At 40.1% G+C, this 26267-nt stretch overlaps 1 protein-coding gene across 1 annotated transcript in view; it reads right to left on the reverse strand.

The window, feature by feature from the left end:
* aven (apoptosis, caspase activation inhibitor) overlaps positions 1 to 26267 on the reverse strand; it is a 75458-nt gene that overhangs the window by 13804 nt on the left and 35387 nt on the right. The window contains exon 3 of the mRNA XM_048537487.2: positions 4200 to 4270. Within this exon, the coding sequence (XP_048393444.1) occupies positions 4200 to 4270 (71 nt within the window). The remainder of the gene's footprint in view (positions 1 to 4199; positions 4271 to 26267) is intronic.

Raw genomic sequence — 26267 nt, forward strand, 5'->3', positions numbered from 1 at the left:
AGACATGGACTAGATTCAAGTTGAGCAATTAACATTTACGTGACAAACGTGCCATGCAATGACCATCCAACAACAGAGAATTTAAGTATTTCCCACTGACATGAAATGGAATTACAATTGCTGAATCCTGGGATATTAATACCCTGGCGGTTACTCTGATCTGTAATTAAACTAGATCAGACAAATACTGTGGCTGGAAGAGCCGCTCAGAGAGGAATTCTGAAGAAGGCAATTCGCCTCAAAATTCTTCAATGTCTATCCAATACCTACCAGGCACAAGTCAGGAATATAATGGAATATCTTCCACTTGCATGGATGAGTGCAGCTCCACATCATCCAGGGCTTAGCTGCTGGCTTGACAGATACTTTATCCACCACTGATGCACAATGGCAGCAGTGTGTACCACCCACAAGACACACCACAGAAACTCACCAAGACTCCTTCGACGGTACCTATTTAAACCTGTGACCTCTACCAGCTACAAAGACCAAGGCAGATATATGGGAACTCCACCACGTACAAGTTCCCCTCCAAGTAACACAAAATCTTTACTTGAAGCAATAATCATTATTCCTTCACTGTCATTGGGCCAAAATTCTGGAAATTCCCTCATAACAGAATGGTGGGCTGCACAGCAGCATGGTGACACTATTCCTTCAAGTAATTAGGGCTGGGAAGTAAATGCCGCTCTATTCAGTGATTTCCACAACTAATTAGCATGTAAAATAAATTGAAGAATCTCATGTTTTCATAATGATGTTCTGACATAATTTATGAAATTTGGTTTAAACCAATTAAACTAGGAAACATAAGTAGAAACAAACTAAAGCTATGGTGAGACACAAAAAACTATTCTTCCTCCTGGTACAGAAAACAGATGAACTGCTTTCTATACTAACAGGTAACATCAATCTAAAGCACACCTTTTGTCATGTACAGATGGCCTGAAATAATTTCTGTGCAGAGGTGCTGCTGAGAATTCAGGGGTGGCACGGTGGCTCAGTGGTTAGAACTGCTACCTCACAGCACCAGGGACCCAGGTTCAATTCCACTCTTGGGAGACTGCCTATGTGGAGTTTGCACATTCTGTGTGTGTTTGGAATGGATTTCCTCCCGCAGATTAGGTGGCTTGGCCATGCTAAATTGCCCATAGTGTCCAGGGATGTGGCAGCTAGCTGGATTAATCATGGGGAATTCAGGGTTACAGGGATTGGATAGAGCGTAAGCTGGGTGGGATGCTCTTCAGAGGGTCTGTGTGTGGAACTGATGGACCAAATGGCCTGCTTCCTCACTGTAGGGATCCTATGAGATAATCCACTTTGCTTTTAAAAACAAGAAAATAAAACAATTTTGAAAGCTGTTGAAGTGCAAATGCCAATTCATTTCATGTTCAAGAAATCAAAAACCCCTCCACTGCACTTTAAAACCTTAGGTTTCATACTCAGCCAAAGATATGCCATCTTTTCTCCTTTTTGAAATTAAATATATGTATCATTACTGGTAAAAATATTGTTTGCCATGTAGGGAACACTAAAGAACAACCTGTCTTTGATTTAAATTATGAGCCCCCCCACTTGACTGAAGGCGAAGAAAATGGGAGAAGAAAAGGCAAAATTTCAGAAGTGACCCTCAACTTACTCTATGGAAAGATAATTGTGTTCTACATTAAAATCTCTTGCCTCAGCTATGAGATTCTTGATACTTCAATTTAACCATAATGTGTGTTGACATACTTCCTCATTAGGGTACCAGAAAGTTGCATAATGGTAATAGTAACATTATATACTTGTGTTCTTCAGTGTCTGGCTGGCTCAAGCACACAAAAAAGCTTCAATCCTGGTGGTCTTTTTAAATCATTCTCTGCTAAGGTGGCATCAAGACCTTTTGCTATTAATTACAATAGTTCTACATTGGGAAGTGAAAAACAGACTAACTTCTTGCTTTGACATGACTCCTACTGAGAACAGATATGAAATGAAGATTGTATTCAGCTGAGCTATGATACTTCTTGAACAGACTGATGACAATCACTCCCTAGACTAAAAACAAGGAACAGCTAAGTGACTCATATTAGTGGGAACTAATATCGATGAAGCCAGAGAATGCTCAATGCCTTCAAAGAGAGGAGAGGGGAAAGACAAAATGGTGAAAAGTTAATTAAAAAATGCTGCATTATTTCATGTTAATGAAACAGCTGCACACAGTGCCATTGTTATAGAAAATTACTGCCAACATCAAATGTTCTTCTCTGGAGAGCCTATTGACAGCTGATTGATTTTATTATTTAAGTACAGAATTCATATTATAGAAGAGGAAGTGCAGGAGATCTTAAAATGTATAAAAGTAGATAAATTCCTGGGACCTGATCACGTGTTTCCTAGAACTTTGTGGGAAGCTAGGGAACAGTTGCAGACATTGTCTATATGGACTTCAGCAAAATATTTGACTGGTTAGTAAGGTTAGAACACATGACATCCAGGGGAAGCTTTTTAATTGGATACAAAATTGGTTTGAAGATAGAAAGCAGAAGGTAGTGGCAGAGGGTTGTTTCTCGGGCTGGACGCCTGTGACCAGTGGTATACCACAAGGATCAGTGCTGGGCCCACTGCTTTTTGTCATTTATGGTTAGATAACACCAAAATAGGTGGTGTCATGGATGGAGAATATTATCTCAGAGTACAACAAGATCTTGATCAAATGAGCCAATATACTGAGAGGTGGCAGTTGGAGTTTAATTTAGATAAATGAGAGGTGCTGAATTTTGGTAAGGCAAACCAGGGCTGGACTTATACAGTTAATGGGGAGTGTTGCTGAACAAAGCGACCTACGGGTGCAGGTACATAGTTCCTTTAAAGTGGGTAGACAGGGTGGTGAAGAGTACATTTGGCACACTTGCCTTCATTGGTCAGAACAGAGTATAAGAGTTGGGATGTCATGTTGAGGCTGTACAGGACATTGGTGAGGCCACTTTTAGAATACTGTGTACAATTCTGGTCGCCCTTCTATGGGAAGGATGTTGTTAAACTTGAGAGGGTGCAGAAAAGATTTACAAGGATGTTGTTGGGACTAGTGGATTTCAGCTACAGGGAGAGGCTGAATAGGCTGGGGCTTGTTTCCTAGTGATATCAGAGACTGAGGGGTGGCCTTATCGAGGTTTATAAAATCAGGACAGGTATGGGTGAATAGCCAGAGTCTTTTTCCTGGGGTGGGGGAGTCCGAAACAAGACGACATAGGTTTAAGGTGAGAGGGAAAAGATTTAGAAAGGATCAGAAGGGCAGAGGGTGGAGCGTGTATGGAACAAGTTCTGAGGGGAAATGGTGGAGACAGATACGGTTACAACACTTTTTAACTCTTAATAGGCATTTGGATGTATATATGAACAGTTTACAGGGACATAAGACAAATGCTGGCAAATGGGACTAGGTCAGATTGGGATGTCTGGTCAAGTTGGACCAAAGGGTCTGCTCCCATGCTGTACAACTCTATGACCCCTTATAAGTAAATTTTAATTGTCGACAGTTTGAACAGTTGAATTACTGGAATGCCATAAGACTCCTGTACACTAATATTTCTACGCTACTGCACGGGCAGATCAAATCCATATTGTTTTGAGCCACGACATTAAGTCAAGAGGTCCAAATTTACAGAAATTAATTATATACTATACTAGGGAAAGTGAGAAAAATCACTTTTGTTTCCCTATTTTTTTGTTAGGTATACAAATCACCAGATTTATGCTCATCTTCAAACTTCTGTTTTGCAGTTTGATTTTAGATTAGATTAGATTCCCTACAGTGTGGAAACAGGCCCTTCAGCCCCACAAGTCCACACCGCCCCTTGAAGCATCCCACCCTGACCCATTCCCCTATAGCCCTCACACCCCTGAATGATTTTGCCAAAATAGAAGATGCAGTTTACAATGTGAATCAGGAAAATGTCACAACAAGGCCTAGATGTGACTTGAGTCAAAGTGGGCAGAAGAATAACAAATATCAAATTCCATGAAAATTGTCTGCTTTTTATTTGGAGAAATGGGCATTGACAAGAAATGGTATTTGAGTACATACAGGATATTTCTAAATTGCAGTGCACCTGTATAATTAGTCATGGGTTTGCCTCATCTATGATGTTGCAATTTCTAGGATGCTAAAGATCTATGGCAAAATAATTCTACTGGACAAGTTTGCAAAAACTTACCTGTTTACTAGAAGTCCCCTCTATTTCCCACTCTTTTTCCTCAGCAAACCGAAACTGTGCAAACGAGTCACCTGGTTTGAAACACAAAATTAAATTTATTTGCACCAAAGTCTGACAAACACAGCTATGTTTCTATTTGTAAAAATATTAATATACCAAAGGTAAAACAGCTATTTCACCATTTGACATTTTCAACATTTAAAGAGGATACGGAAATTATCACATTGTTGGTTATGGGAGCTTGTTAGACAGTTAAGTTTCCTACATACAATAACTACATTTCAGAAATATATTATTGGATGTAACTGCTTTGACATACTCTGAGGTTGTGTAAGACACTAAGTAAATACAAGTCTTTAATTTTAAACACTGCATGCAAACAGAAGATATCTGTCCAATTATTTTTTGGTTTTCAACATAAGAGTAACAGTATTACTGATCTCACATAACACTACAGAAATGGTTAAATAAAAGTTAAGTTGCTGTAAGTCCCAGAGGACCAAACAGCAGTTCTCTTATTAGAGAGAGTGATGCTTTAACCTGAGGATCGCCATGCCACAGGTAAAGGGAGAGTGGTGAAGGAAAATCCTTCACGTTCACCTCAGCCAGTGTGGGAACTAAATGCACACTGTTATCGTAACTCTGCATTACAAACTAGCTATCCAGGTAACAGAGTTAACTGACTATAATAATGTATAATCAGTACAAATTCTATAACTCTGCAATGTTGCTTTCCTAAACGTTTACAGTTAAAGAATATGTTTTTTATTTGGCTCAGAATGCCAATGCTCTAAAGATAAAGGTTCAAAATAGCATATGATGAATAACAGAATGCTTGCATATTGTACTGCACTTTTCACATCTTGTCCTAAAGTGTTTCTCAGCCGATGAAATTTAATCACTGTTGTATATTTATTGAGAAATCACAGAGCCAATTTATCCATATCTAGGTCCAGTAAATAGCATGGATAAATTATTAGAAAAGCCGATAAAGTGCAGTTGGAAGAAGGATTGCCTCGCTATGAGCCATCTGAGGTGTCCTCTCGCAGTACAGTTGTGATATTCTCCTTAACAAGTAACGCAATGAGATGTGCTGAATGTTGGGCACAACTAGTATCGAAACAGTCTCACTGAAGTAGCACATTTCATGTCTGGGCCTGTAATGAAATGGTAATTTTACTGGATTCATAATCCAGAGGCCCTGGCTAATGCTGTTAGAGTGTGGGTTGAAATTCAGCACAGCTGGTGGAATTTAAATTAAATTATTATATCTGAAATTGAAAGCTATTCATAGTGAAACAAGAGACTGTCATCAGTTTACATTTGTTAAATGCCTCTAATTTGTCAAAGATGTTTACGGATGGACATCTTCTGCCCTTGCCTGGTCTCGTCCTCATATGACTTCAGACCCAGAGCTGTGTGGTTTGTTAAATAGGGATGAGCATCAAATGCTGGCCTTGCCAATGATAACCTTTGCATGAATGAATGTAAAGAAAATGTACTGTGGGCTAACATGACCGTGCTTATTATTTGTCTGAGCTCAAAAGATATGAACTGCTTCTTAAACCAGAGTGTGTGCCTGCCTGTATGAATTGGGTGTACTAAACACTGAAGGAAGTTGAAATATGATCCAGCTGATTTAGATATTTAAAGTGCCAGATCATTAGTGATTCTATGACCTGAGCTGTCAGCGTAATAGACCCTTGTGAAAGGGAACAGATTTGAAAAAAAAACTGGAAGAACTGTAGATGCTGTGAATCAGGAACAAAAATAGAAGTTGCTGGAAAAGCCCAGCAGGTCTGGCAGCATCTAAGAACAGCTTCTGAGGAAGGGTCACCGGAACTGAAACATTAACTCTGCTTTTTTTCTTCACAGAAGCTGCCAGACCTGCTGAGCTTTCCCAGCAACTTCTGTTTGTGTTAAATAGACTTGAAATACTGGCTTACGTATTTGCACATTGTCTGCTGTTAAAAATCAGTTCATACATTTTATATTGGTGTTGTTCAGATTCTTGGACAATGGTATTCGTGAGCCAGCCTCTGGTACTTCAACTGCTAAATCTGCCTTCCTTGGCCGGGCATTATACTGGTGGAACCAGCTTATTGTCAACCTGCAAGGTTGCTGCTGAGATAAGAAGTGTACTTAACATTGTAAATGCTAAAACCTGGTGTACAAACACCAGACTCTAAGAATCGGACAAAACAACGTCATAAGAAAACTCTGCAGTGAAAACATGATAGAGATAATGGGAACTGCAGATGCTGGAGAATCCAAGATAACAAAGTGTGAAGCTGGATGAACACAGCAGGCCAAGCAGCATCTCAGGAGCACAAAAGCTGATGTTTTGGGCCTAGACCCTTCATCAGATGATGTCTGGTTGAATGTTCTGCTGTTAAGCTATTCCAGCCTTTTGTACTCAATAGCAAGAACTTGGAGAACAGAAATCATTTAAATTGTATATAAGACTACTTGCTGTTTACCCACCTTCTTGACCCAACCCCAAAGGAATTACGATGGTGCAGATGGGAAAAATAATTATTAATAATTGTAAAATATACATTCAGTTAGCAAATGTATGTGATGCAGGAGCTTTCTTCTTTGTAGTTTCTGTGAATTTTATGGCTGTTAAGTAGTGTTAATGCTTTTTGCTATTTTATAAAGTCATGTTGATTCTGCTTACATTTTTAATGTTTCAAAGTTTGATACATTTGTAAATTCTACCATCTAACACATGAAAATAATAAAAGGCACAACACAAAAAACTCCTAATAACTCTTTTGTCAAACTCAGATTTAAACCGACACCCTGCCATTTAATTAATGAGTTTAATGACATGTCAGCCTGCATGATAATTTGGAATTCATGCTATTCCTATTTTGTAAGAACATGCAGACAAATGAAAGAAATAATTAATATGATCTTAACTTTTTAAGCTGAGGACACTTATAATGGTTGAGAGTGAACTCAACCATACTGTCAGTAATTCAGATCATGAGTTTTAGCCAAATTCAAACAACAGACTGGAACACGTAAAACTAGGCTGATTTTTCAATTCAGTATTGTGAGAGTTCTGTAGTGTCAGCAGTTCGATGTCTTTTGGAGAGGAATGATAAACCAGGATCTTGTGTGCCCTCTTAAGTGGATCTGAAAAGTCCTATCATGTTAATCAAAGTGGAAATTTCCCCATGATTCTGGCTATATTCTGGGGTATATCCCTTCAGGCCCTAGGTAGAGCTCAGGAACAGGGAGGGTGCAATCACAATAGGCCTCCCAACAGTAACTGGGAGATAGAAGAACAGATATGTTAGGCAGATTTTGGCAATATGTAATATTAACAAGGTTGTTGTAGTGGGTGATTTTAACTTCCTCTAAATTGACTGGGACTCGCTTAGTGCTTGGTGCGTGGATGGGGCAGGGGGTTTGTAAGGAGCATCCAGGAGGGCTTCTTGAAACATTATGTAGATAGTCCAACTAGGAAAGGAGCCGTACTGGACTCAGTACTGGGGAATGAACCTGGCCAGGCGGACAACATCTCCGTAGGGAAGCAGCTCAGGAACAGTGATCACAAGTTCAGTACGTTTAAGACACTGATGGATAAAGATAGGTGCAGTTGTCAGGTGAAGGTGCTAAATTGGCAGAAGACTAATAACAACAATATTAGTCAGGAACCGATGAAAATAGATTAGAGGCGGATGTTTGAGGGCAAATCAACATCTGGTATGTGGGAGACTTTCAAGCGTAAGTTGCTGGGAACTCAAGACTGGCACATTCCTGTGAGGATGAAGGAGAAGTATGGTAAGTTTATGGAACCAGGGATAACGACAGATATTGTGATCCTAATCAAAAAGAAAAAGGTAGCATTTATCAGGCTAGAAGGCTGGGAACACACAAAGGGTGGAATACAAGGAAAGTCGAAAGAAACTTAAGCAAGGAGTAAGGAGTGTCAAAAGGAGTCATGCAAAGTCACTGGCCAACAGGATTAAGGAAAATCCCAAGGTTTTTTCATACATATATAAAAGAGCAAGAGGGTAGCCAGGGAGAGGGTCGGCCTCCTCAAGGACAGGGAAGGGAATTTATGTGTGGAGCCAGAGGAAATGGGCGAGGTATTGAATGAGTACTTTGCATCAGTATTCACCATAGAGAAGGACCTGGTGCACAATGATACTGGGGGAGGGGGTGTACAGTTTGGGTCATTTGAAATCAAAAGGCAAGAGACACTGGGGTCTTGAAAAACATTAAGGTATTCAAGTCCCTAGGGCCTGAAGGGATATACCCCAGAATATCGAGAGAGGCAAGGGAAGAAAGTACCGGGGCCTTGAGGGGAATCTTTGTATCCTTGCTGGCTACAGGAGAAGTCCCAAAAGATTGGAGAATAGCCAGTACTGTTCCTTTGTTTAAGAAGGGTGGCAAGGATAATCCAGCTAATTACAGGCCAGTGAACATTGCATCAATGGTAGGGAAATTACAGAAGAGGATTCTTCGAGACAGGACTTATACCCACTTAGAAATAAAAGGGCATATTAACGACATGCAACATGGTTTTGTGAAGGGGAGGTTGTGCCTCGCTAACTTGGTTGAGTTTTTTGAAGAAGTGACAAAGATGATCGATGTGGGTAGGGTAGTGGGTGTTGTCTGCATGGACTTCAGCAAGGCCTTTGACAAGGTCCCTCATGGCAGGCTGATACAGAATGTAAAGTCACACGGGGTCAGAGGTGAGCTTGCAGATGGATAAAATCTGGCTTGAACACAGAACACAGGGGATAGCAGTGGAATGCTGTGTTTCCGAATGAGAGGCTGTGACAAGTGATGTTCCTCAGGGATCAGTGTCGGGACTTTTACTATTTGTAATATATATAAATGATCTGGAGGAAAATGTAACTGGTCTGATCAGTATGTTTGTCGATGACACAAAGGTTGGTGGAATTGCGGACAGCAATCAGGATCATCCAAGGATACAGCTGGATATTGATCGGTTGGTGACTTGGGCAGAGAGATGGCAGATGGAGTTTAATCCGGAAAAATGTGAGGTAATGCATTTTGGAAGGTCTAATCCAGATGGAAAATATACAGTAAATGGCAGAACCCTCAAGAGCACTGACAGGCAGCGGGATCTGGACTTCCACAGGTCACTGAAAGTGGCAATGCAGGTGAAGAAGGTCGTCAACAGGCATATGGCATGCGTGCCTTCATCGGCCATGGAATTTAGTTTAAAAATTGGCAAGTAATGTTGCAGCTTTACAGAATCTTAGGCCGCATTTGGAATATTGTGTTCAATTCTGGTTGCCACACTACCGAAGGCTTTAGACAGGGTACAGAAAAGACTTACCAGGATGTTGCCTGGTATGCAGGGCATTAGCTATGAGATGTTGGAGATACTTGGGCCGTTCTCAATGGAATGACGGAAGTTGAGGGTCGACCTGGTAGAAGTCTACAAGATTATGAAGGGCTAGGACAGAATGGACAGTCAGAAGCTTTTTCCCCAGGGTGGAAGAGTCAGTTACCAGGGGCCATAGGTTTAAGGTGCAAGGGGCAAGGTTTAAAGGTGATGTATAAAGGCAAGTTTTTTTTTAAACACACAGGGTCATGCGTGCCTGGAACTCACAGCTGGGGGAGGCAACAGAAGTCAGTGCAGTAGTGACTTTTAAAGGGTATCTTGACAAATACATGAACAGGATGGGAATAGAGGGATATGGTTCCTAGAAGGGTACAGAGTTTTAGTTGTGACAGGCAGCATGTTAGTGTAGGCTTGGAAGGCCGAAGGGCTTGTTCCAGTACTATAATCTTCTTTGTTGTTTGTTCTTTGTTCATTGTATCAAGCCTCTAATTAAAAATGGAATCATAATGGAATATGATTCACTGTAAGTAATAAAATCTGGAATCAGGGGCTGGTCTCAGGAATGGTGACCATTAAATGACCGCAATTATCATAAACAACCCAGTTGATTCACCAATGCCATTTAATGAAGGAAATCTCTTGTCTATAACCTGTCTGACCTACATGTAATTGATGCTTAACTATCACCTAATTTGACCAAGAAGTTCAGTTCAAGGCCATTAAAGGATGGGCCAGCAATGCCCTTATCCCAAGGGAGAATGAAGGAATGTTCCGTCTCACTAACCTCTTAAGACTAAAGAGTTCTGCTTTCTTGGCCTCTACTTATTTCAATTTTCTGGTGTGAGCCAGGGGGAATTTATGCCACACTGCTCCATCGCTTATCTGTTTTCTTTATGTCATTATGACAAAAATTGAGAAAGTAAGCCAGACTGTTTACAGTTTCAATACAGATCTTTGAACCTACTTTCAATTGATTTAGCTGTTCTGTTCACTTTGATTATTTCTGTCCTGTTGAATTGATGCGTCAAGCACCAAATCAATTATCATACATAAGATATCTTTCCGTTTCACTTTTACCTACTTATACACAATTCATCCTGCAGTTGGTGGTTCTGTTTCTCCTCAAAGCAAACTCAGAGCAAAATACAAACATATTAAGTTTAATATATCATTGATTTATCCACTTGTTCAAAATCCATGTTCAGATCACTGGGAAACTGATTCATTTTGACATTCATTTTCAGGAATAACTGTTGCTCCAGGTCTTTTTTTTAATTTATTGAGTCCTATGGAACTACATGCATCCAATGAAGTGGAAGATAATTCGGCCACATTCCTGGCCTGTGTCTTGTGTTTAAAGGATCTGAAGAGTCAGGAGCCGAGTGAATTGCTACACTTGAATCAAGTTCTAATCTGCTCCTACAGAATATGTGTATCTGGTCCAATTCTGTTTCTGGTCAATGGTAACATTCAGGATGTTGATAGTTGGGGATTCAGCAATGGAAATAGTATTGAATGGTGAAAGTAGGCAGTCAGATTCTCTCTTGTTGAAGATAGACATTGTCTAACACTTGCGTGGCACTGATGTTATTTGCCACTTATCAGAAAAGCTTGAACGTTGTCTAGATTTGTTACATTTAATCACCTATTGCTTCACCATGCGTATTTTTAAATGAAATTGAAGACTGTGCAATCATCAGTGAATGTCCCTCCTCTGACCTGCTAATGGCTGCAAGGTCATTCATGAATACACTGAAAATGATTGAGCGTAGGACATCAAACTGAGAAACTCCTTCAATAGCATGTTGCGGCTGAGATAATTGGCCTCCAACAATTACAACTTTTTGTCCAATGCTTGGTATAACTATATGCAGTTGAAACTTCCCACTGATTTCAGTTCTGCAGGTACCACATTGGTACCACAATGCTGCGTTGACGTCAATGTTGATGGCTGTCATCTCACCTCCGAAATTTAGTAATTTTGGCCCGAGTCAGGCAAGACTGCAATAAAGTCTCATAGTCCTGGCAGACCCGAAACGGGCCTTGCAGGTAACTGTTCAGCAAGAACCATTTGCTGATATTTCAACAACACTTTCCATCATTTCCTGATGATTGACTGTTTACCTATTGGATAGCTATCGACAGCATTATGTTTGCCCTGTTTTTTGTGGTCAAGACATACACAGACAATTTTCTACTTTATTAGGCAATGTTTTAACTGTAGTGCAACAGCTTGGCAAAGGGCACAGAGTCTTAAGGATGATAGCTTTTATTGTCTCCAGTGGACTGAAACAAGTCAGCTAAAGTTAGGATTCTAGTGAAGTTGGAGATCTCAGAGGATGGCTACCGTTTTTTAAAATTCATTCATAGGATATGGCTGTCACTGTCTAATCCAATATTAAATACCCATTCCTAATTGCCCGTAAATAAGTAAGTGTGGTGGGCAGCCTTCTTTGAAACTGCAGTCCTGAAGAGCTGATACAGAGTGGTTAGGGAGAAATGGCAATATAGTTCCAAGTCAGGATGGTGTGTATGGTTTGAGGAGGTTCTTACAGATGGTGCTGTCCCTAGGCATCTGCTGCCTTTGTTTTTCCTAGATGGGAAGGTTGGCAGATTTGGATGGTGCTGCTGGAGAAGCCTTGGTGAACTACTGCAATACATCTTGCAGATGGTACAAAAGCTGCCACTGTATGTTGGTGATGAAGAGAGTAAATATAGAAGGTGATGGGCACGGTGCCAATTAATGGGATGCTTTGTCTTGGTATGTGTTGCAGGAGTTGTACCCACCCAGACAAATGGAGAATATTCCATCACACTCTTGACTTGTGCTTCAAAGACACTGGAGTCAAAAGGGAAGTTAGTTGCTGCAGGATTCCTAGTTTTTGACCTGTACTTGTGGAAATAGTACTTATATGGCTGGACCATATCAGTGCTCGTCAAATGTACCACATACAATATTGATATGGGGATTTCAGTGATCATAATGCAACTCAACATCCAGTGGCAATGTTCAAGATAGTCATTCCCTAGTATGAATGTCATTTGCCACTTATCAGCCAATATTGGGGTATTGTCCGGGTCTTGCTGCATTTATGGACTGCTTCAAATGTCTGAGGAGTTGCAAAAGGTGCAAAAAATTATGCAATCATCAGTGAGCATCTCCATGTTTGAACTCACTATTGATGGAAGGTCATTGGTGAAGTAGCTGAAGATGGTTACATTTGGGACACCACCTTGAGAAACTCCTGCAATTATATCATTGAATCGAGATGACTGACTTCGAACAACCACAAGCATCTTTCTTTGTGCCGGGTATGACTCCAACTAACAAAGAGCTTTATTCCTCATCCCCATTAATTCTAGTTTTGCAAGGGCTCCTGGATGCTGTACTTGGTCAAATCTTGCCTTGATGTCAAGGGTCATCACTCTCACCACACGCAATCCAAGTTGAGCTCTTTTGTGCACTCTTGGACCAAGGCTGTAATAAGGGCAGGACTTGAGTAGGCCTGGCAAAACCCTAACTGAGCACAGTAAGATCAGGGCTTTACAACTATCACTTGATAACAAAATATACAACCCCTCCTATCACTTTGCTGACGATCAGGAGTAATTGATGGAGTAGTTATTACCGGTTGCATTTGTCCACTGAATCTTAGTTAACAATAAAGGCTGGAGATGATACAATGTCCAGTCCAAGTAAATTGGGAAGGAAAAATCCAAGTAATCAAATAAGGTTCACTATTGGGTTTCATAGCAAAGGTTTCATGAAAGTGTGCAATTCAGATGCACATCCTGAAATGTATATGAACTATACCAGTTATGATTCTCCTCTCCTAACTACAACATCCACGATTAGTGCCACAGGTTACAGCAAAAATCAACGTTATTTTACTTGCCCTGACCTATTTAAAAGGCCCTTGAACACATCCAAACAGCTCACAAAGATGATTTGGAACAAGCAATACTTCTTAACATTAAACTTTAAATTGAGCAAGGACAGCTTTACAGTGCTGACTTGTCATTGTACTAATTATTTATGTACCACTCCATACAAAGAGATGCCAAGGACATTTGCAGAAGAATGACATGCTCTACAAACACAATGCCTGTCACTGACAGCTGGCTGTCTGCTGTGCAGTGTACCCATCCACAGAGTGGAGTAAATCAATTGCACTACAGGCCTTTTTCTTCCGGCATGCTGCGTTTTTAGTAACCATGTTACCATTGTACATAAAATGAAAGCTTTAGTTTTTCTTCAAGCTAATCATCACAACAGTTGAATGCAGTTGAGAAACTCCAAGGACAAACACTCATGTACAAAATTTCCATCCATCCAAAATCTCCTAAAATCTGTCTACACTCTAAACACTGAGCAATAATTTATCATATCAAGAAGTTCTTTGACCCAATTTGTATAGAAAGGCAAAATGTTTTTTATAATTCTGTTATTACTCACATAAAACATACAGGAATATTACAGCTTCAGGCGATTCTCTAGGTATCTATGTATTTAAAATATCTATTTAAAAATAATCTATTATAATGTGAATAACAAAAAAATACAAGAGAAATTATCCCATTTAAAGGAGTCAGGGTTCAACCAACCTCATTTTCTTTTCAATTAAGCAAAACAGCCTTTATAAGACATTTCATGTCATATTTCCTGTTGTGCTTGCTAAGCTTCAGAGTTTAAAAGAAATACATCAACTCTTGCAATGCATAGCACACAAGCATTTAATAATATCACAGATTTTATTGAGTAATGCCCCCTTACTATGTCACTGCTCAGCTTAAAAATGTTGCAATCTGTGTGACAATAGGGTATCTGGGATCAGTAGTGTATCTCCTTAGTCAGTGAGATTTAAGGATTGAGGGAAAAAAAGCCAGAGATAAGATGTAAAGAAGTTGGTGAATTTAAAGTTAAATGTGCCAGGTGAAATAAAGAAAGGAAGGACCAAATTAAGACAAAGAACACAGAAACAGAGGAGGCCATTCAGCCCTTCAAGCCTATTCTATCATGCAATGAGATCGTGGCTGATTTGTGGCTCAACTCCATATAGCTGCCTTTGGCTAATATCTTTTAATATACTGGCTTAACAAAAGAAAATAGATAGGAAAGAAAATAACAATCCTATAATGTTATGTTTAAATGTTAATAATCTCTAAAAATACTGTAATGGCCGGGGAAAATAAAACTCCAAAGTTTGATTTTTTTTCCCTGATGTTGGAGAGGTTAATAAGAATTGCAGAAGTATAAATCACTTCAAAAAGGGTTTTTACCAGATTAAGTGCAAACTCATATTTCTGCATTGTTTAATTGTCACTGAAAATAAAAATGCAGCAACTTTATGAAATTCAGAGATGTTATGGTTTTTACAAGGTGGGTGGTGAAGTAGCAGAAATTGCCCAGCAAGTGGCAATTCAGAATGTAGATTACCTTTTCCTTGTCACAAGCTGCAGAACAATTTATCTATATAGACGGAGATTAATTTCTGAGCGTTGACTTAAAAGAAAAGTGCGTTGTCATTGTAATACTTACCTGGAGTTTTTCACTTCACAGCAGTGCCAACGAAGTGGGCTATTTTGTCCTAGATGATGTCAAGCTTCTTGAGTGTTGTTGAAGCTGATCTCATCTGGGCAAATGGTGAGTACTTCATCACAGTCCTGGTTTGTGCCTTCTAGATGAGGGCAGGCTTTGGGGAGTCAAGAGGGGAATTACTCACTGCAGTATTTCTAGTCTCTGACCTGCTCTTGCAGTTAGTGTATTTATATGGCAAGTTCAGTTGAGTTTCTGGTTGATGGTAACCCTCAGGATTTTGATAGTAAGGGAGTCAGTGATGGTAACACCACTGAATGTCAAGGGACAGTGGTTAAATGGTCTCTTATTGGGCATGGTCATTGCCAGCCATTTTGCTGATGCAAATGTTACTTGCCACTTGTCAGGTCAAGCTGGATATTGTCCAGGTCTTACTGCCTTGGAACACAGACTGCTTCAGTACTTGAAGATCCAAGATTGAAGATCCAATTCAAGAGCGAACTATGTTGTAAATGGAAAAGACCTAGGGAAAATTGATATACAGAGAGATCTGGGTGTTCAGGTCCATTGTACCCTGAAGGTGGCAATGCAGGTCAATAGAGTGGTCAAGAAGGCATACAGCATGCTTTCATTCATCGGATAGGGTATTGAGTACAAGAGTTAGCAGGTCTTGTTGCATTGGACTTTGGTCTGGCCACATTTGGAATACTGCAGACAGTTCTGGTCACCACATTACCAAAATGAAGTGGATGCTTTGGAGAGGGTGCAGAGGAGCTTCACCAGGATGTTGCCTGGTATGGAGGGCGCTAGCTATGAAGAGAGGGTGAGTAGATTAGGATTATTTACATTAGAAAGGCAGAGGTTGAGGGGGATCTGATTGAGGTCTACAAAATCATGAGGGGTATAGACAGGGTGGATAACAAGAAGCTTTTTCCCCCAGAGTGTGGGACTCAATTACTAGGGGTCACGATTTAAAGGTGAGAGGTGAAAAATTTAAGGGAGATATGCATAGAAAGTTCTTTACGCAGACGGTGGTGGGTACCTGGAACATACTGCCAGTGAAGGTGGTAGAGACAGGCATGATTAAGATGTGTGTAGACAGATACATCAATGGGAGGGAGCAGGGGGATACAAATCCTTGGAAAATAGGTGACAGGTTTAGATAGAGGATCTGGGTCGGCGCAGGCTTGGAGGGCTGATGGAATTGTCCTGTAATTTTCTTTGTTCTTTGAGTCACAAATGGTACAAAACATTGTAGAATCATTGGTGAACATCTCCACTTCTGGCCTTATGATGGAGGGTGGTCAATGATGAAGCAGCTGAAGATGGTTGGGCCCACTACCCCAAGGAACTCCTGCAAAGATGTCCTGCAGCTGGGATGACTAACCTCCAACAACCACAACCATCTTTCCACGTGCCTGGGAAGACTCTATCCAGCAGAGACTCTGCCGTCTGATACCCATTGATTCCAGTTTGGCCAAGGCTCCTAGATGCCATCACTCCATCAAATGTGCCCTTGACATCAAAGCCTATCACTCTCACCTCACTTCTGGAATTCAGCTTTTTTCTCTATGATTGAACCAAGGATGCAATGAGGTCAGGAGCTGAGTGGCCCTGGTGGAACTCAAAGTAGGCATCAGTGCACGGGTTACTGCTGAGCAGGAGCTCTTTGATAGCATTGTTGATGACACCTTGCATCACTTTACTGATGTCTGACAGTAGATTGATGGGGCAGTAATTGTGTTTGAAAATCCTTGCCATGATCTTGGACTAACTAAACTGAAGGCTTATGGTATGCTTATGAAAAAGAAGCTCACTTGTCAGAACTCTCCCTTGAGCTGCCAATAAGTTTAGTTTCTTTCTACCTTGCTCCTTGACACTCACACTCACTCAGTTTTTCTGCACCGCCCCCAGATAACTTAAGCTTCTTGCTCCCACCTTGTGAATTTCCAAACAACAGATTACCTACCTTCTGTCATGTGAAATCACAATTTCTTTTTTTTAGGCCGTGATTCTTGTAAGTGGCACCCATAGGTGCTAAAAAAGGTAAGCAAATTGAGAAAGCTGATGTTATTGGTAAGCAACAGAATGTAGCTGCCAGTCTCAAAGGTGGCACTGCAAGAAGTGTACATTTAGAAAGGTTCACCACATTTTTAATAATCTATTTATAAAAACTAATGCACAAAATGGAAAATGGGGGCTGGCTCCACAATACATCTCTCTCTCCCTGCTTGATCCCAGTGCAAACCTCCCTGTGCTCCCACTCCTTGACTTTGTTTCTACTCCCACAAGGACCCCAGCCTCTGCCTCTCCTTGCCCAAACTCTGAACCAGCAGCACATATAGAATGCAAGGATGGATATCCTAGTGTGTGTGCAGATGGTCCCTGTGACCTGCCCTATCACATGACATCAGGGACCTTGTCTATGGTCAGCACAGCGGCTCAGTGGTTAGGACTGCTGCCTCACAGATTCTACCCTTAGGTGATTGGTTGTGTGGAGTTTGCATGTTCTCCCTAAATCTGTGTGGGTTTCCCCCAGGTGCTTCAGTTTCCTCTCACAATCCAAAGATGTGAAGGTTAGGTGGAATGGCCATGCTAAATTGCCCATTGTGTCCAGGATGAGCAGACTAGGTGGATTAGTCGTAGGAAAGGCAGGGGGTACTGGGATGGGGTGGGTCCAGCAGGACCCTATCTTTGTCAGTGCTGTGTATTCAGTCATGTCAAAAACATTTTTAACTGGCTGTTAGTTTCAGCGGTATTCTATGACAAAGGACAAAAGAACTAAAGCAGTGATCATCTAAGCTCAGTTTTCGTTTATAGCAGGATGAGCTATGCAAGTGAATTTTCGGCCTGCAGAAGCCTGCCAGCTATTGGTAAATGGTCACCCCATGCCTTAGCAGTATGTTAAGTCACCCTACTATAGATTTAGCATTGACACATGATATGCTGTACAACAGAAAAGGTGGCAGGGCATGCCCCTCCTCATACGAGCGGGTCACTGAACACTAGTGACATACTTTCTGTGTATGTTCATGTTCACTGCCTGCCTTGATTTAGATCCTTCCAAAAAGTAGGCTGGTTCTCCTAAAAATGGTCTGTTTCATTCAACGTCAACATATAAAATGGAACTGCCATCAAGGGAGTGAATAACTTAGGAACACCATATTATCACATGTCTGCAAATATCTGAAGGTACGTATCACATGAGGTTGACTGATGAGGTAAAAATTGGGAACATTTTAGACATACAAACTGATTCAGCTTTGACAGAAAATTAAGCACTAGATGGAAGCTTAGGATAGAAATTGAGTTTCTCCCAAAAACCTGAACAACATCACCAGGAAACCAATCTCTTTTTTTAAAATATTCAACTTTTGTCATAACCTTGGAGCTCAGAAGTGGTCTTTTGGCTGATCGACATTGCACTAACCTATCTATACTAATCCCATTTTCCATTGTTTGGTCCACAGCCTTGAATGTTATGACAATTCAAGCACTCATCCTCGTACTGTCTGAAGACTGTGAGGTTTCCTTGCTCTATTGCCCTCTCAGGCAGTGCATTCCAGTTTTCCAACACCCTGTGGGTGAAAAAGATTTTCCTTAAATGCCCTCCAAATCTCCTCCCCTTAACCTTAAAATTACACCCCTTTGTTATTGACCCTTCAATTCACCCTGTCCATATCCGTCATAATCTTATTCACCTTAACCCTAACCAGGTGCACCCTCATCTCTAAAGAAAAAAAAACGAGCCTCACCAGCCTCTCATCATGGCTAAAGTGCTCCAACCCAAAGAACATCCAGGTGAATCTCCTCTGCATCATGTCCGGTACAATCACATCCTTGTAGAGTGACAACTAATACTCCAGCTGTGACCCAGCCAAAGTTTTATGCATACCCAACATAACCTCTGCTTTTGTAATCTATGCCTCAACTGATGAAGGCTAGTGCTCCATGTGCATTCTTAACCATCTTATTAACTTGTTCTGCCATCTTCAGGGATCTGTTGAAAATGTATATCTGGTTGTAAATGTGCTGAAATTGGGGAAAGTACAAGGGAATACAGGTGCAGATTAAAACTGATGTCAATAAATTCTTCCTTGCACAAAAAGTGATCAATGCAAGGGATAAGTTTTCAGTTGAGTATCAGAAATTACTGAGCAAGTATACTGGCCATGGGGAGAGTCTTCATTTATCTCGTGCTTCACAAACTGAAAGAATGACAACATCACTGTGCAAAAGTGCCATGTGATTCAAGCAAAAATTGTAACAGTAAGGTAGGAAAGTCGTTATCGGATTAGCCATGATTTCACCAAATGTCAAAACAGACTCGAAACTCGATGGGTTGAATGGTTTACTTGGGCACCAATGTCTTATGATCTTATCAGCAGATAACGGACAAAGAAGACTTCTTCTAAAAGGCCAACAGTTTTGTATAGATCTTCATGCAGATCTTCTGTTTAGTTCCTTTAAGCAATTACATCAAACAAACACTCCTTCTGATGTTAGTTGTACAACTAGTTATTAACCATGGCTTAGTTAGCAGCGGTCTCACCTCTTAAATAAAACCTTTTGAATTGTATTCCATTCAGGAGACTTCAACACAAAATTTAGACCGATGTTCCTGTGAATGCTACATTATCAGAGATGCTAGCTTTCAGTTAAGATGTTAGGGAGAAGTACTGTCTTCCCCCTCAGATGGATTCAAGATCTCAGCATCAGTTAAAAAAAAAATGTTGACATTATCACATTGCTACTACTGGGACTTTGGTATTTGCAAAGAGGTCACCAAATTTACTAATTTACAAAAGTTATTCTTCTTCAATAGAATCCTAATTGGCTATAAAGGTCTTCATATCTTATGCAGTCCTCAAAGGCTCTATATAAATACAAGTCTTGCTTTTCTGTACAACTGAGGAGTAATTACTTGGGAAACATGGAAATTCAGAGATGTCAACAATAATGAACAAGTAACCTGCAGTTAGATCAAGCATTTATTATCTATGTCACCCAGCTGAACAGGGTCGTTGTGCCTCTTCCAAATGTTATATATTTGAACTGACAGTGAACCTCTTTAAAATAAGACTACAGGCTACATCTCGGTGCAATAAGACAGACTCTGACTGAGTGATGCCACCACAAGTCCACACAGATCGGCTAAGCATCTCTTTTGGCTTCATTTAGAAGTAACCCTCAAGTAGGATTCATTGAGCTCTAAAACCAAGCTACAATAATCTCAGACATCAGCAGAATAGTAATTTACTGCACCTATGTTCTTTGTAAAAAGCCTCACTAGCACAAAACAGCTGTTTGATGTAAAATATAAAAAGTGTGTTGGTGGTTTATCTGCTGTAATTTGCATGAAGCAAGTTAGTCATTGGTTTAAATCAATGATTGTCACCAGTAGTAAATAAATGCACGTAAAAAATGGACTGATCAAAAGAGAATAGAGATAAATGTGGGTGTGTAACCGAAGCTGTTTGCAGGTGTTGTACAAGTAAAGCAGCATTTAAATATTTGTTGGGAAGCACGTACTCTTTGGCTTTTGCAAATGTCGGCACATGTTAATCTCAAGTCGCCTCCTTGGGATCTGCATGCCACCCCAAATGAAGTAGAATAAGCAGCAGAAAATGAGGCAACTTGAAAATGAAGTTACAGAGTGTGCCCTAGACCCTCTAGAAAATAAATCTCAGGTGTGTGCCCACTTTGGACGTTTGTATGAACATCTCGCTGGAACAGCAGCAATAAACCCATTTTCTGAAGTCACAGTTAAGGTGGTTCTATCATTCAACATTTACGTTCTTTTACCCTAACTTTCACCTTTCCCAAGCATACTAGTTCTTATCCATGTCCAGGTTTCAGCTGTGTTTGGTATTTTGCTCCTGTACCTGCCCTTCAGCTTCAAAAAAACTAACATGCTATTCAACATTGAAGGGCATTGGAGCTGGACCTAAACTCCACCAGACATTCACACATGTACACTTTCAGTGTATATAACTCCATACTATATGTATCACCTGTGATAGTGTGAACTTCAGAACTTTAATAATTGATCATAGATTGAAAGAAAAACAATACTTCCATCTGGAATAAACTGTAAAGGGTAAAGGCAAACTTACATAGGAATTGAAAGCAATTATTAGCCATGCCTCAAAAACAGAGTCAAAGCTACATGAACAAAAACCTTACAACATCTACTTGATAAGTGGATGCTTTATGCCACAAGACCAAATGATTCCCCTACAGAAGAATTTAAGGAGTTAATTACAGGAAAGCTGTGTCCTCAAACAGAGAATTCCAAATGTAACGAGGAAGCTGTTTCTGACAAGAAAGCTGCACAATTGCAATACTGTAGATGAAAGAATCTAAAACAATCAATGATATCATATCTTGAACCTGAAGGTTGTAAAATTGTATAAGAAAGCAACTCCAGAATTCTCCCTAGGCAGAACTAGAAATAACAACACTGTACAAGGATCAAACCCTTGTGGCATCCAGAGACAGATACTGTAGGTTGTAATCGTAGCTACATTTCACGATTAATAGCTAAATTGAGGTGTGAGGCTTAACTTGCTTACTGGTGGTATCCTATTTTGGTTGCTACATGCCATAAAGTTTAAATTATTGTTTCAGTGCTTGTTTATATGTGAGATTTCTTAATAAGTAACCAAATTAAAAGTAACTTGTGGTGATTTACTATAACACACCTTACCCAGTGAATACAGAATGTAACATACGGTGTGTGGCAATAATGTTATTTATGGGGGGGTGGTGGCTGGTGGGAAGAAGTAAGTGAGAATTTAAGATTTTAAATATTTTGCATATCACAATATTATGTAGTTTCTTCTATGAGTCTGACCTCAAAATCGAATAACTCGTACTATATTATAAAACATTTGCTTTGTCTTGCCTATTGATATTAAATCGTTAGCAATGTGATGTAGGCGATCTTCATTCTTATAAAAATAAAAATAGTTCTTAATATCAGGCCAAAACTAAAGTACTTTGAATGGCGAACATTAAAATATAAACAGGAAATGCTGGATGTACAGCTGGATAGGCAGTCTTTATAGAGAAAGAGCTTTATGTGTCATCTTACACAATGACCACACAGCGAAATAAGCTTAATAAAAACCCAAAGAACTGTGGATACTGTAAATAAGGAACAAAAACAGAAGTTGCTGAAAAAGCTCAACAGGCCTAGCAGCATCTGAGAAGAAAAAAAGCAGAGTTAACGTTTTGGGTCCAGTAACCCTTCCTCAGCCAAATAAGCTTTACAGTCAGTGAAGTACTTTTTGAAGTATAATCATTGTTATTGTATAGGAAAATGTGGCAGCCAATTTGTACACAGCAAGCTCCCACATGCAGCAATGTGATAACATCTGGATACACTGTTGATTGAGAGATAAATGGACGTTAGGGATAACTCCTCTGCTCTTCTTCAAAGTTATGGCCAAATGATTTTTTTACATTCATCTGAGAAGACAGATGGGGCCCTGATTTAACATCTCACCTAAAACTTAGCACTTTGAAAGTTCAGTGCTCTGGCAGAACAACCTGGGGTATCAGTTTTGATTTTTGTGGAAGCTACTGGATGGAGTATCTAGAGATCATTGATCTCAAACATTATGGATCTCTATTTCTCTTGCCACTGATGCCACATGATCCAGAATGTTCCAGCATTTCCTGTTTTTTAGTAATATCAGGTTTGCACGCACAATACAAACTATCAGTGAAACAGTCCACAGGTTTAGCCTGAAGGATTTTAATAAATTCTATTGTACAGTTACCCACAAACATTCTTTTAAACTTTCACACAATGGACCACACTTAACAGTTTCTACGTAACAATGAACTTGAAACATTCAGTTACCAAATGATGCAGGGACATAACTGTTGGAATTATTAACTGTTGAAGTTGTGATGCACATCAATTTGAAAAACAGTACAGAGCCATTCCATTGGTTACCTGCCTCAGCATTACATAAGTATTTTGAATCATGTCAGCAGTGATACAACTATTACAGAAAAAGTCAATCATGAGAAATTCCACCTTTTCAAAAACGTCTGTATGCATTTAAGACAAATAACTTTGAACAAAGAATTATAAACAGTACACTTTAGCTTAGAATGGTTCAAAGCTCACTCAATTCAAAGTCGCTAATTCATGTTGTTACGACAGAGAATGGGCAAACTCCTCTGATAATGAAACAAAAACACAATCCCCTATCTGTTATGGCATGAGATGGGTTTCCCGTCCAATAATTACCCCACTAAACACGCAGAGAAGCTCGCCTTTCCTCTTGTAATCTATTAAAAGAGTGGTTAAAAGAAAGAAAACCCTTGATCTCCCTCTTACAAGTCACAAGAAACAATTTATTTATTTAACCCAACAATGAACAAATGAACAAAATTGCTAACAAACTGACAATACCCCTCCAGACTACTATATACTCCCCAACTGGTCTAAATTCTACTGGAATACTGTTTTAATAAGTCCCACTAATATAAACCCAATTAATAATAAGTAATAAATTATAGCTTAATCTCTCCAAGTTTGCACAGACTGTCTTCTGGAATATTCTGTCATCCCCGCTTTCTTCACAAACGGCCTTTCTTCCGTCAATTCTGCTGTCAGGAATGTTTTATCTCAATAATTTCTTCAATGAGGACTTTGAGCTAAAATACCGTGGTACCTTTGGTTAATTAGATGGGCTTTCTTTGAGAACTGAACGTTGCTAACTCTGGCAGGTAGCAGTTATCTCTCTTTCAGATGGCAATCGGCTCTCTCTGCTTTTCCAAATGATGCGCTTGACTTTTATACCCATAATAAAATAATTACATTCTTGTAATATGATGGGTTTCAGGTTGTCAACACCATCAAATGTAAATTCAACTGGCTTTCTGTATCTAGGTGCTCCGTTTAAATTAATTGACCAAATTAAAACTCGTTTTCACAACATCAAAACAAGACTGCTGTTTTGCCTGCCACCTGTAAGGTTTCTTTTGATACACTTGTTTCACATTTCACAGGTCAGTCCGGGGAGCCTCATCCCGTCCGCTTGACCTGTCCGTCCTCCCCAGACTGACCTATCCCCTCCCTACCTCCCCACCTACACTCACCTCTACTGGCTCCATCCCCGCCCCGTTAACTTGTCTGTCTCCTCTCCACCTATTTTCTCCCCTATCCATCTTTGATCCGCCTCTCTCCCCCTCCCTATTTATTTCAGAACCCTCTTCCCTCCCCCTTTTCTGATGAAAGGTCTAGGCCTGAAACATCAGCTTTTATGCTCCTAAGATGCTGCTTGGCCTGCTGTGTTCATCCAGCTCCACACTTTGTTATCTCGGATTCTCCAGCATCTGCAGTTCCCATTATCTCTGATAGTCCCTCCTTAACAGTTGTGTGGATGCATCCACTACCATCACAACCACCTACACCACCTAACGCAACATACTACGCAGCACTAGGAAGCTTCCCAAGGCCAATTAGAGATAGTCAATAAATGTTGACCTAGCCCAGTAGCGCTACATCCGATGAATTACTTAAAAAAACCTGTTTTTCTGACATGCCCACGATTTTGTGGATTGAACTTGCTCCTGCATTTATTTTCCTTCTGTCCTTGTAAATTAAAATTCTGCCAACCTTGACTCATCAAAGCTCACATTATAAAACAACTTGAAAGTAAATAAGATTTTCATAGGATCTTATTAGTGGATAGTAAAATAGCAATTTCACAACCCCCCTTTAGTTTCTAGACTCACCTTTGTCAGTGAAACCAATTAACAATTTAGTTTAAAGAAAATAACCAGACTTAAATTGCAGTCCAAAAGGTCAGATTTTAGCACAGTGAATTTTAAGAACAATCCATATTCGACGAGGCAAAAATACAAAGTAGGCACATTGCTACGTTTAGGTTAGGATTTTGCACTGTTGCCAAGACCACACAGATTTGACCTCTTGACATCTGCAGGATACTAGCTACAGGCCCATACATTGCTCACAACACAATTCATGCCAAAAGCAGGAGGCAAAATTCCCACACGCTTAACTGCACCATGCTGTGATACAAGATCAGGGGCTTCCCTACAGGTTCATAGTCTTGACAAAGGTACCATCTGCATCCATACATAGTACTGCATCCAAGGGAATGTTCCTCACTATAAATGTTACATGACTGATTTCTGAGTATGACCTGAAGTTGTGTTTTTCTCGTTTAAAAGCAATCAGATATTTGTATTTTGTTTTATTCTTTCATGAAATGCCAGAGTCGCTAGCATTTTTTACCTATAACCAACTGCTTTTGAGGGAGACAAGGACTGTGTCCATGTTACCCTGAACACAGTATCTCTACTCTGGATGGAAGTAAATCCTTTCCAGCATTCTAGAACTGAACAGATTTCAATCACAAGTTTTCAGAATGCAAACAGACTGCAGAAATGGAAACATTCTCTTTAGATTCAATCATGAATGTTTTTATTAAGGTAAATAAAAAGGTACCGTTTCAAGCGACAGAATGATTGATTACTAGCAATCGCAGATTCATGGCAAAAGCACCAGATGTTATATGAGAGAATATTTTCATAAAATCATAGAATCAGTGCAGTACAGAAAGAGGCCTTTTGGTCCATCAAGTCTGCAACAACCCTACAAAGCACATCCCATCAAAACCCACCCCATGTCCATAATCCCATATTCACCACGTCTACTCCAGCTAGCCTTCACAGCCTTGGCCAGTACAGGGCAATTTAGCATGGCCAATCCACCTCACTTGCACATCTTCTGTCTGTGGGAGAAAACCGGAGCACCCAGAGGAAACCCACACAGACACAGGGAGAATGTGCAAACTCCACACATACAGTCACCAAAGGGTGGAATCAAACTGGGACCTGGCGTTGTGATACAGCAGTGCTAATCACTGTGTTACCGCGGTGCCCCTTTTCTCAGCATGTTATTGTGATCTGGAATGCACTGCCTGAATGGGTTGTGGCAACATTTGTTTTTAAACCATTCGTGGCATGTGGATGTTATTGTCTGGGTCAGCATTTATTGTCCATCCTAATATATTCAATGGTAACATGCACAAGCAAATTCAATAAAGGTATAAGTTAATAGTATTGTTAAGACGGCCTACTCTCTATTTGTGAGAATACGAGTTTTAAAACTTCAAAATGATTCAGACGGTTGCAAATTTGGCTGGAG

This window comes from Stegostoma tigrinum, chromosome 10 (genome assembly GCF_030684315.1).
Source record: "Stegostoma tigrinum isolate sSteTig4 chromosome 10, sSteTig4.hap1, whole genome shotgun sequence".
Classification (NCBI taxonomy): Eukaryota; Metazoa; Chordata; class Chondrichthyes; order Orectolobiformes; family Stegostomatidae; genus Stegostoma; species Stegostoma tigrinum.